General features: G+C 36.8%; 1 protein-coding gene across 6 annotated transcripts in view; it reads left to right on the top strand.

The window, feature by feature from the left end:
- Nucleotides 1-788: 788 nt before the first annotated feature.
- The window catches only part of LOC131146367 (uncharacterized), a 50672-nt gene continuing 38890 nt past the window's right edge, over nt 789-12570 (top strand). Inside the window, exons 1-4 of one of the 6 annotated variants that reach the window (XM_058095945.1) lie at nt 796-1033; nt 1120-1168; nt 1307-1369; nt 1958-3169. In XM_058095945.1, the coding sequence (XP_057951928.1) occupies nt 1975-3169 (1195 nt within the window). In that variant the 5' untranslated portion in view covers nt 796-1033; nt 1120-1168; nt 1307-1369; nt 1958-1974. Of the gene's footprint in view, nt 1069-1119; nt 1370-1957; nt 3170-12570 lie in introns of all 6 variants that reach the window. The other 5 variants (XM_058095946.1, XM_058095948.1, XM_058095943.1 and 2 more) reach the window with 5 other exon arrangements.

Here is a 12570-nt window from a genome sequence, read left to right as displayed (position 1 = left end):
CATGCCACAATTCCTAGAAGTTATTTATAGAACTTTATTGTTATATTTCCATAAGTTATCTGTACAATTCAATACAACATGTTATATGTCTTTGTGATCTATTAAATGAAATAATTAACAAATTATACTGATTAATTTATAATTACAAAAAACTTGCATAATTTTGAAGCATACATAAAATCTAACTTCTACTAATAGTCCTTTCATGGTAAATGGGAGTAATTTTTTTTAATTATATTATATAATTATTTTGTAGGACTCTGCATAAAACAGTATGTTAAATATCATATGATAAATAGTAAAGCTGTTTAGATAAAAGCCTTAATTTGATGGGTACGTAATAGGAAAATCATATTTTAATTTAAAATTTTCATAATTTGAATTGCGTTTGAAAAATTAATGTACTAATTTTTTTTAAAAAGACACAATATAAATTGCTCCAAAACTAGTTTAATTAAAATTTGTTAACTTAGTTTAAATTCAAATTTGACTTAAAGTACATAAATAAATTTAAAAATGCGCTTAACAAAGTGAAAAGGATGGTTTTGCTTCAAAAGAATTTGACATTTGGACAATGTCTTGAGCACTGCGCCTTTTAAGACATTGTACGGAACTTCCTAAAATGACGTTAAGTTAAATTCGGAAACTATACTACGGCAAATTCAACCGTCAGATTAAGTGAAAACACAGCCGTCCCACCTTCCGAAGAGAATCGACGGCTGATATCTGAGGAACGCCAACTCCTGCGCAACACCGCAAGAAATCCAGTTAATAATAACGATGACATGAGAAACATCTTTTTATTTTTATTTTTTATTTTTCCTGCGAGCCAAATTGCCAGGCCGGGGGAGTGAAATTGAAAGCAGAGGCGACGCCATTGTCGCTGGAGGTTCTATTCTATGCAAGCGTAGATGTTGTTGCTCCTTCTTCTTCTGCTCCTTTAGCTTCTTAATTGCGATGGAATCCACGACCCAAGGGATTCGATCCCTCCACCTGTCAGGCAACGCCTTCCATTTTCGCATTCCTTCGATCTGTGAGTATCAATCAACATCATGATGCATCATTCAGGTTTTTCACCTTCCTTTAGGGTTTTATGAGTTTTTTGTTTTTAAATTGCAGGTCTGGGTTTGGTCTTTTGTGGTTTGGGGTCTCATTTGCTAGGGTTTGGGTAAAAGTTATGGATCTTTGCGTTTGTGGACTTGATTTGTGGAGCTGGTTTCTCAGTGTTTTGTTTAGTTTAGTTTTTTCGGTAATGCTGGAAAAGGAAAAGAAATCATTGTTTAACCTTAGACTTTTTGTTGTACAGTTTTGTTAAAACAGAAGCGTCCACTTTTTAGCTTGCGCTCTGCAACTATTTGGATTAGTTAAAGTGAGTGTTTCATTCTTTAGTGTCATTTTTTTCTCTGTTTACAACATTACAATGCGGAACAGAATTCAAAATTCAACTTCTTTTATTTGGTTGGTTTTGGTATAAACCTGGATGGAGTCTTAGGGTTCGAAATATTTCAGGTTTGCTTCCAAAAATAGTAATTTGTTGATTAATTTACTTTGGATATTGATTGCTTCTTCTTTTTCTTTTATAAATCATGTTTGCTTGGTCTGTCCACGTGTAGGTCTGTTTTTTCAACCTCGTTTTCTTTTGTTTTTGTTTTTGAAAACGTAATGTGGATTTGGGTTGGGTTTATAATTTGGTTAATTGGTTTTAGCGTGTTGATAAGAATGAACAATTATGACTTTTGCCAAAAAGAGAAAGATGCAAAAATTATTATATATGTAAAACAATAAAGGAAAAAATTCAATGCACGGGGCTCTTATGCAACATTGTGTATACAAATATACATCACACGCGCACACAAAAATGCAAAAACACCCCATGCACATGGCCTTAAGGTATAAATTATATAAGAAGCTGTTTTCCCTCAATGTTTAATTGATTGTTTCCATATCATGCTTTTAGTTTTGTAGTGGTTCATAATGGCAGACGCAAGCTCAGTCAATGTCATTTTGGACTTTTTGCGGAAGAACCGATTTACAAGGGCTGAGGCTGCTTTGCGTAGTGAACTCAGTAAACGCCCTGATATGAATGGGTTCCTTAAGAATTTTACTTTTGACGAAAATGACTTAAGTTGGACGGCAGGACAAGAGAATGGGGACAGACGGCAGGGTTTGGAAATCCAAGGGACATGTTCTCAAAGCAGTGGTGAAGTTTCTAAGGAGCTTGTTATTAAAGAGATAGAGTGTGGGACAACTAGGCATGGATCTGAGGGTAAATGGAAAACTGTTGCTTCTATTGGCGAGCACAATGAACCAAACGAAGCCATTGGGATGAGTGACAAGAACTTCAGCTTCTCGAAAGGTGGTTCAGAGGACAATATGCTTGATTTGTATGCATGGAAACTTAGTGCTAGCAATGGTCCGGTTGTTCCTTATCAGAATGATGCTGGCACTAGTGCAGACAACTTTCCGGAGTTTCATATTTCTGAACAGTCAAGGCTTTATTCTGCCAAGGTTACTGATACCAGTAAAACCAATTCTAGGACTGGGGAAGACTTTAATTTTTCTGGTGAGAAGAGAATACCATGTCTTCGAAGTACCAATAAAGTCATTGGGGAACCCAATTCTGAAGGAATTCTTACAGTTGGACGTAAGGAGCTTGATCAGCAGCAGAAGACTTGTAGTGCATTCTCTAAATGTAATCTCGCTGATAATCCATGGTCAAGAAGTGAGGAAAACATGCATTTGCCTCCAGACCCGTGGCGAGAGTGTTCTGTCCAGACTGTTTTTCCATTTACCAAAGGTGATGTCTCAAGTAGTTCTGATATGGACAAAAAGGAAGGAAAGAGAAAAGTGGATAGCGGTGATATTCATGTGGCAATCAAAGATAAGGTTGATGAGGTTGGAAGAGCTTTGTACTTTGGAAAGTCTCAAGGGATTTCTGAGCCAAAGAATATTAGTGCCTTGGATTTTCCACTGGCATCTGAGAATCAGAAGGAAGAGTTACCTCGGTTACCTCCTGTTAAACTGAAATCGGAGGACAAGCCATTAAATATCACATGGGAGGAAAAGTTCGAGCGTGATGGACCTGGTTCAAAGATATCCAGCTCTGATAATACCTTCCTTATTGGGTCATATCTTGATGTTCCCATTGGACAAGAAATCAGCTGTTCAGGTTAGCTGATGTAATGCATACAGTTAGATTAATCTTGGCACTTGCAATTCTTTTGCATTCTATGATTGCATTTAAAGCAGTTTTGGTTGATTATTTGAATTATTGGCATTTAGTAATTGTGCTCTTTTTAACTTTTGAGTTGCTATCTTTTGGATTTATCAATTGTAGACTTCAAGTGTCATGTTTTTAGCATTGATTTGCCTCTCCTGGTATCCATTCACATCATGACTTGATTTTTTGAATTTTATCATAATTCATTTCATCAAGTTTTTACTCGCACTGTTTGAGCTAGCTATGTGAATGCAATAATTTACTTGTTCATTTATTCATTTTATATTTGTTTAGGTTAATGGCAGAAACTTGATTTGCACACTAATTTCTTGTGACTGGAAATGTAAGGGTTGTTAGTTGAGTTGCATTGCCTTGTAATTTTCAGTGCATGTAATTAAGTGGTTATATATGTAGTGTTTTTGACTGAAAATTGCATCTTTGTAACTTTGAATTCTGTTGAAAAGAACTCGCTTTATTCTTGAGTTATTATAATGGCATTTTTAAAAAAAATTTTAAACTCATAAGATAAGAGTTGTTAGAACCATATTATCATAATAAAAGAGTTTAAAGGATGTTGATTTAAAGATGTTGCTTGCAAGGCAAATTACACGCAGGTGATGTTTAATTTGCCAGATCCTTCACCTTTCACAATTTTTGGGAATGTGATGGCCATAGGACCATTCTCTTGTTTGTTTTTGGGCTGGAAAGTAATGCGGGGGTAATATCTCAGTCCTGGGAATCTTATACTGCAAATCAAACAAAAATATTCTTGAAAATAGGATTCCTACAAGATGCATTCTAGAGGGCATCCTGGATTCTGCGAACCAAATGATACCTTAGGAGAATGCTGGGCTTTTATCCAGCCAAAAATTTTAACCTATCTTTAAGTATTAAAAGATTATTACAAATGCTTCATGGCTATGGATTTAATTGCTTTATCACCTAATATGCTTTCCACGTTTTCAAGAAAACTAACTGCCATTTTCTTCTAACACTTCTATGACTGTTCAGCATCAAAGCACCACATCCGTATTCACAGAACAACCTTCTCATATTTGCAGCCTCACTTTATTTTGGCAAACCAGTCATCTCTCTCTCTCTCTCTCTCTCTCTCGTGTTTGTTTGCACTTCCTGTGCTCCTCTCCTCTTTTCATTGCAACTGTGTGTCCCCCTTCTTTTCCTTTTTTTTTTATTCATGTGCAAACATGTATAGTTTCCAGTATTTTAGCTTCATTTTTTTTGGATCGAATCTTAATTCCTTCACATATGACTTATCCCGTTGAATTCACTGAGAATAACTTTTTTTTTATTTTTTTGTTTCATTTATATTTTCTTATCTTGTGTTTTAAAGGGGAATGTATAAGGGAATATACATCCATGTGTGTGTGTGTGTGTACAGGTGTTGCAGTGTGGAATCTGAAGTTGAATGCTTTGAATGCATTGGTTAATTATGCAGCTAAGGGAGTTTTTTGGCAAGTATAGCTTTTGGATGCAACAACAGTGCTGAAGATGGGGGGTGGAAGTCTAATGTTAAATATGTTTAAGAGTCTATGGAAGTGGCTGTAGACGTGTAAATGTAGCCATGTTTGTCTTGCTGGTTTTTTTTTGACTTGATGTGTGGGCGGTGGTTATATACAAAGTAACTACTGTCAATAAACTATTTCGATGGGCTATTATGATTATTTGTTGAAAAAAATTTCATTAAGATAGAGAAGTGATGCAAAGTGCTGACAAGATATCCTCCTAAACAAACAAAAGAAAAAGATACGAAGGAACAAAACACGTATAAACCAAAATTAACATCTAACCAATGGTGCAGGCCAATCTCGCTGAAGTTTGGAAAAACTTGTCCCCTGAAACAACCAATAGAGAAAGCCCAAAGCAAAGCAAAGGAACATATTCTATCCCAAGGCAATGGCACCTGTAAAAATATGCACATTCCTTGCCAATCAAACACCCTGGGAAACAACGAATACACAGTACCAATCAAGGAGTCCACTTTTTTTTGTTGGTTATCAAAAAAATGAGAAATGAATTAGAGTATATGGTAAATCAATAAACAAGATTTGTTTTTACGTGCCATCAACGTCAATTTTTTTTTTTTTTTTTTTTAGTATTAAAAAATTTCAATAATACAGAATAAGAATTCTTTCTTAATTGTGTATGAAGTATGGAGCTACTATAATGGAAAATTAGTTTCCTTTCTATCTTTCTTTTCCTTCCTTCTCTTTAATTCTTTCACGGTTTCTTTTTACAAAACAGAGTGCTAAGTAAGCAAGAAAGCCTCTATTGAATTTGGGCAGACAAACTCTCTCCAAACATGCCAAATAATTTGTGCGAGAAATTTCAAACAGTTGAACAATGCAAGAAAAGGGTGGGAGTTAGCCGTAGGACCATCATAACATAATGTAAGCAGTAGGGTATTAAGCCTTTTGGGGCCTCCTACTTTGCAACAGATTGTTGGTGATAAGTATATTAAGGACAACAAATGAAGCCTAGATCTTAGAAGGGACTTTTAAATTTCCTAATTTGATTGATAAGAGCAGACATGGGGAAGCGAGTCAAATGATCAAGAAAAGATTTACAAGCTGGAGCCCCCAATCCATTCATACTCGGTCCACATCCTAGAATCATTCCTAGAAGAAGGATGAAAAGAATCTGTTTCCCCACTGTCAGGTGGCTAAGCAGCTTTGGGCCAATCTGTTTTCAATTTTTGATGTGGCAATGCACAACCTCAGGTTGTTGATGCATTTTTGTTGGTTCTTATTGGGGTTTTGGGAAGAGTAAGAAAAGGGAGTTTTTTTGTGGGAATGTGCTATTTTTCTCTTCTTTTGAACTTCATGGATTGAAGAAACACAAAGATCTTTTATTGCAAACCAACTCCTTCCTGTTTATTATGTGATAGAGTTGTTTCCCTTGCTTCCTTTTGGGCACAATTTTTGGGGTTCTTTTGGGGAGTTTTGTTGTTGGATCTTCAGAGGGATTGGCGGGGATGCTCTATTGTATCTGCTTTCTGGTTATCTTAGGAGGATGTCTTACCTCTGTTCTTTGTAGTTCTCTCTCTCTTTTCTGTTAATGAACTTCTTTTTCTATACAAAAATAAATATATAAAAAGAAAGAGAGAAGGATGTCAGCATCCAGCAAAGTAAGTAAATAAGAAAGCTTACTCTCCTCCCAATCATTAAGATTAATGTGAAAATAAAGTCCTAAGAAACAGATTCCCTATCGATAACCATACTAGAAGAAGTAGGAGCAGTATGTGACATAGTAAGCCGAGAAAGATGAGGAAAAAGAATAGAAAGATAAGCATCTCCTACCCGCACATCTTCCCAAATATGGATACAGGAGTCATCTCCCACTTTTTATTTGATGATAGGAAAGAACGAAGAGGAATTTATGAAATGAACCTCTACAGCCTCTTATAAGTAGGTTCTAAAACCAAAAATTAGCATCCCAATCTTTTTCCTACAATCCAGATTCGCTTTTAATCACTCTATGCTGAAGGGAATTAACTTTTAGTCAACTTAGTGGTCACCTCCTTTCCTCCACCTTTGGCTGAAGAAAACACCCGTAATCCACTTTATCTTTACACATTTCTAAATTAGGTAAAAAATAAAGAGAAATAGAGGAAAGACATTTTCGGATCAAAGAGTTATGGTCGCTCAATGAAAACAAAGCACCGTTGTGCCCATCTAGATGTGTATACACTTTAGAATTACACAATCCCAAAAAGCTGAAGATCAAGGATTCCCCCAACCCCTGAATAAGTAGAGGCTAATCCAAGCTACAGTGCCGAGCTTTGAACCGTACTTTAGTTCAAATTAATAGCTAAAATGCCTCTCTTATCTGTACTAATCCTTAAGGCAGTAAACTCCCCAAAAAAATGAAGGAGAGTAAGAATATTTCTGAAGGGCTTTCTAGCATCAAGCAATAAAAAGATGGTATCACCAGAAACTGCAAATACGATGCTACTACTGTGCTACCTCCTCACTTCCCTTAGGAATTCCGTACACTAAACTTTCCATTGACCTGGTTATCAATTTGGTCAAAACATGCAGCGAGAACAGGTAGTAAAGGAGGTTAAGGGTCACATTGTATGACACCCCAAAACAGGAAAGCTGGTCTTAAGTACATCATTAATAACTATAGAGAAAGAAGCAATAGTCTAGAAACCTCTTATCCAGTACCCCAACCTATGACCAAAGCCCTTTGTATCTAAACCTTATCTAAAAATATCAATAAGCATTTTTGAAATATGGCTTAAAGAGAAAGCCCTTATCCTTCCTCTCAACCACCTCATTTGCCACCAGAGCTACATTCAAAATTTGCCTACCTCCGACAGACACTGAAACATTCTTGAGGATAAGAAATAGTACTAGTTAAAATCACACTCAACTTGTCAGTGAGGATCTTGGCATACACGCTAGTCACTAAATTAGCGTGCTAAAATGTTTTACCTTCACAGAGTAACTTCTCTGGCATCAAGGTAATAAAGGTTGAGTACTCCTAAACATCCTTCATTAATTGACTTCTCGCCACTTCCCAACAAATCTAAGAGTGCCATTTGAAAGCCATCCTGATTAGGAGCCTTATCTCTCTCCATCCCAAAAACTATCAGCATAACCTTCTTCTCCAAAGGTCTCTCCAACGAAGACACTTGATGCTCTTAAATGGTTGCCAACGCAACCCCTTTAACATAGGCCTACAAGCCCTACGCTCAACTTCATTGCCAATAATCTCCCAAAAAATCAAATTGAGAGTCCCTAACAACTTCGCTGCACTAGATTCAAGTTACTATATCATGTTTTTCCTTCTTTTCCCATTAGTCACCCTATGGAAAACCTAGAATTGCAATCTCTTTCCCCAACCAACATAAATACACAGCTTCTTCCTTCCTTGGAATTCATATTATCCGGCTCATCCTTGGGAGGAACATGTCTCACTGCCTAAACCAGAGAACCCTAGAGTATTCCCTCATATTTGAGAGTTCAATCTTATACGAATGCTAGTTTTCTGTACTAACATTCTCAAAACCTGTAGTTCTGTTTTCTTAATACCTCCTTGAGTTGTTTCAGCTTCTTCATAGACTCAAAACCTTCCCATGCCATCAGAGTCACAGAATATTGGCAAGTCTCTTTAGCAGAAAAAAAAGGAAGGAACAATGAGCCAACTACATGTTTTCGAAATGAAAAGAGTAGGACCCCACATAACTTTGCTTAACTTAACAAAATAGGGAAGTGATCGGACATTGTTTTGGGAAGCATTCTTGTGAGAGGTAATGGAAACTCATCATTCCAAGCCCCACAAAAAGGAAACCTACCCAGATGACCAACATGTAATGCTCTCCTCCAAGTGACCAAGTGAAGGTGGCATTATGCATTATCTAGATATCTCTCAAACCACACAACCTATTAAACCTATCAAAGCTTTGCTTACTAGAAGTAAACCTAGAACCCCCTCATTTGTAGTATGAAACCTAACAACATTAAAATCTCCACTTTAGCTCAGCAAAGGGAGCAAAAATCAAACACCATGCACGGCTCCTCCCCATAGGAAACCTAACAACACACGTATATCTCTCAAACCACACAACCTATTAAACCTATCAAAGCTTTGCTTACTGGAAGTAAATCTAGAACCCCCTCATTTGTAATATGAGACCTAACAACATTAAAATCTCCACTTTATATTCAGCAAAGGGAGCAAAAATCAAACACCATGTATGGCTCTTCCCGAATGAAAGACCTAACAGCACACGTAGAAGGACATTAGATGAGGTAAACCACCACGGACCCCTCCTTCATGCTCTAATAAGACTAAAAAGAAAAAAGACCTTTCAAGATGACCAGCTCTAGAAGCACAGGTTTCCCATCTAATTAAATACGCTTGTTAAGACCAGAGAAAAGTGAAATTCCTCACTATTTAAAGCAGAAACCTTAGGTGCCCTGGTTGCCACCCACCCTGTCAATCTAGCTTAGTCTCTTGCAAAAGAACAAGATCATGAGTATAACTAACCAACACCTCCTGGTCATCCTCAGTTTCGTAAGATATCTAATATTAATGCCAACTTGTGTAACTCTTTATATATTTTTCTTCTTCCTTCAATAGGTTCTAGGAGTAATAGATACCCTAATCTCTTGGCCCAAAGGATTGACTAATGGATACCCATGCCCTCAAGAGGAGCTTGAGGGAGCTTGAGGGTCTTTGAATCTCTCTATGATCGTTAAACAGATCTATGAATATGGCTATCCCTCTACTCTTTTAATTTGTCCCCTTTGGCATTTATGTGATTTAGTAAATTCAGACGAATGCTGTGGAATGGGTAAAATATCTTTATTGTAGAGTCATCCAAGGAATCCCCAGCATACTTATTTGAGAAATAGCAACAGGAAGAAGATTGGAATTAATTATAAAATGCTTTTCAATGGTACTTGGTGGGGACAATAGTTAATTTCCCCTCTTTGCCTAGGCATAATTCAAAACTGCATTTTCCTTCAAACATCGAACACCAACTTTTGCATTCTCTTTAAATCCCTTCTCCATTTCACCTGCCTATATGACTGTAAAAACATCGTTGCATTGCTGGGCAAAAAGTGAATCATTGTTCTCCTTATGGGTGGGCTGAGAAGAAATATTTTCTGTTGTTAGAGCTTCACAATCTGCAAAGTCGGCCTCCATCAATTGAATAATGGGAAGCCTTCTTCAAACTCAAAAACATCCTAGCGAGCATGTTGTCCATATCCTTGGACAGGTTGGATTTCGGAAATAGATGCAGAAACTTCTTAAATAAATTCCTCAAATTCTGTCCCTTGAACTATGGACAGAAATAAGTTTGATTTTGCATAGTGATAGGTTCAAAGTTGTGGATAAATTTTGATGCACAATCTGGAAAAATTTCCCTGCCAGCACATCTCCAATATTTTTCTGTTTGCCTTTCTCCATCCCTAATCTTGGACTGATCCCTGATTTCCACCATTTTGCCACAGCAGAACTTCTTTTCAATTCAATTCGGAACAAGGATGACTTGATGCCTCCACTGAAGCTTCAGCACCCTTCCCAGATGCTCCTGCAATCACTGACTCATGATGCTGACACTGAAACAGCTCTTCTGCTGTCAACAGAAAAGCCCTGTTCCTGTTGAAGGAGTGGACTTGTTTCCTTAAGATTTTTGAAAACAAAAATTGTCTTCCTCTCTTCCCGTATTATTTAAGATGCACTGCATTGTTTATACTTTATAGGATAAGTGGGCTTGACCACTGACCTTTCAGGCCCAAAAGATGTTGTGGCCTGCTTGCTGCCAACTCCCTTAAATGTCCATTCTGTTTCAAATTTAGAAAAAAAGATTTAATTCCCGATTTGGGCTGAGAATCATGCCCAGCAGAATAAGCCTGACCAAAATTTTGCTCATAATCCTTCTATCTTCTCCGTCCCTGACAAATGTTGCTGGAGTTCCTTCATGTTTGAACAGCACCCATCTTGTTATTTTTGAAAAGATCAGCAATACTGAGTTTATGAGCCCCCGCTAGCTTCTCAAGAACACTCTTCCCTTTCCTGTTCTGCTTTGTGATTAACTTCTCTGGTTACCTCAACAATGGTGGTAGTTCTTGGATTAGAGAAGAAGATTCATTGAGCAGCCTTTATTGGTGGTTTTGATGAAGCTCTCCTTCCACTGAAGGTTCATTGAAGCAGGCTTAGTTGGGCTTTTTATGAAGTGTCTCTTTCACTGAAGCTTCCATTTGCCTTATAGAAATGCCATCAGCCCAAAGCCTTTTTGACCATTAGGGATTCTAATAGGCTGATTTATCCCCTCATCATTTTCTTTTTCTGCAAGGAGAAAACACCATACTCATTTAGCAAAAAAATCAATAATATTAAACGACATGAACTCTTGTCGGTGTTCACTCTTCGACAACTGAAAATTCATTCATAAAAAAGCAATACATGTATGTTCGTCTTGGCCGCATTAATTTTTTATTTTCTTTCATAGCAAAAAAAGAAATTTACGATGGTTTGCGTTAGGAGTACAAGTGGAGAGGCTATGGAATTTCCAATTGCAATAGGTGTACATTAGGGATCTTCTTTGAGCCATTGTCTTTCCCTTTTTTTTTTCCCCCTAGTGATGGACAAATTACTAGGAGTATCCAAAATGAGGTTCCATGATGTATGATGTTTGCAAATGTTATTGTCTTGATTGATGAAATTAGGGATGGATTATAATCTAAGTTAGAATTATAGAGAGAAGCTTAGAATCTTGAGGTTTTAGGGTAAGTAGAAATATGATAAAATATATGAAATGTAACTTCAGTCATAGTAGGAGGAATATTGGAGAAAAAAATTAAACTTAATGGTCAAGAAATTGACAACACTAGAAGATTTTGATACCTTGAATCTATTATGCAAGCTGAAGGAGAAATTGAAGAAAATATAATACGTAGAGTTAAAGAAGGTTGGGTAAAATGGAGAAGTTCTTTGGAAGTGCAGTGTGATCGTAGAATTCCCCTTAAAATTAAAGGGAATTTCTATAGGACGGTTGTAAGACCAGGTATGCTACATGGATCAAAATGTTGGGCAACCATAAAACAACATATCCAAAAAGTAAAAGTTGTTCAGATGAGAATGCTAACGTGGATAAGTGATATAATGTTAAAAGATAAATTAAGGAACAAATATATTTGTGCTAACTGCTAAGTTATGTGTAGCTTCTTGTAGAAGATAAGAAGAAGGAAGGACTACTCAGATGATTAGGGCATGTGCAACGTAGGCCAAATAGTGCACTAATAAGAAGGAGTTGAGCTAGTTACTGTGAGAGGCGGTAAAAGGGTATGGGTAGACCTAAAATAACTTGGGAGTGAGATAGTAAGGATCTTGTTAGATTACCACTTTACCTGAAATCTTAAGCTGTTTGGTACTTAGGTTATGGGCCAACAATGTATATCAAGCATTTACACTCTCCTGCACGTGCAGCCTGACAGCACATGGAGAGATAAACAAACAATGAATAACATCCATATTGGGGACAATAATTTTTTTAACAAACTTAACTTAAATGCGGGCAACAAGACTAGAATCTTGGACCTCTTGACAACCATGGCTCTGATACCATCTTAGATTACCACTTTAACTAGAAGCTTAAGCTGTTAGGTTGTTGGCTGGCAATGTATATCAGGTCTTAACAGATCTAATAGTCGTGAATTTGTTGGTGGAAATTGCTTATGATCGTGTAAATTGATAGAAAAGGATTCATGTAGCCAACCCCACCTAGTGGGACTTAAGGCTTGGTTTTTTGTTGTTATTGTTGTAGCAAAAGAAGAAATTTCATTAATAGATTAGGAATATACAAAAAGGAGAAT

This window comes from Malania oleifera, chromosome 13, assembly GCF_029873635.1.
Source record: "Malania oleifera isolate guangnan ecotype guangnan chromosome 13, ASM2987363v1, whole genome shotgun sequence".
NCBI classification, from domain to species: Eukaryota; Viridiplantae; Streptophyta; class Magnoliopsida; order Santalales; family Ximeniaceae; genus Malania; species Malania oleifera.
Note: the sequence above shows the minus strand (reverse complement) of the source record. Positions and strands in the feature narration are given on the sequence as shown.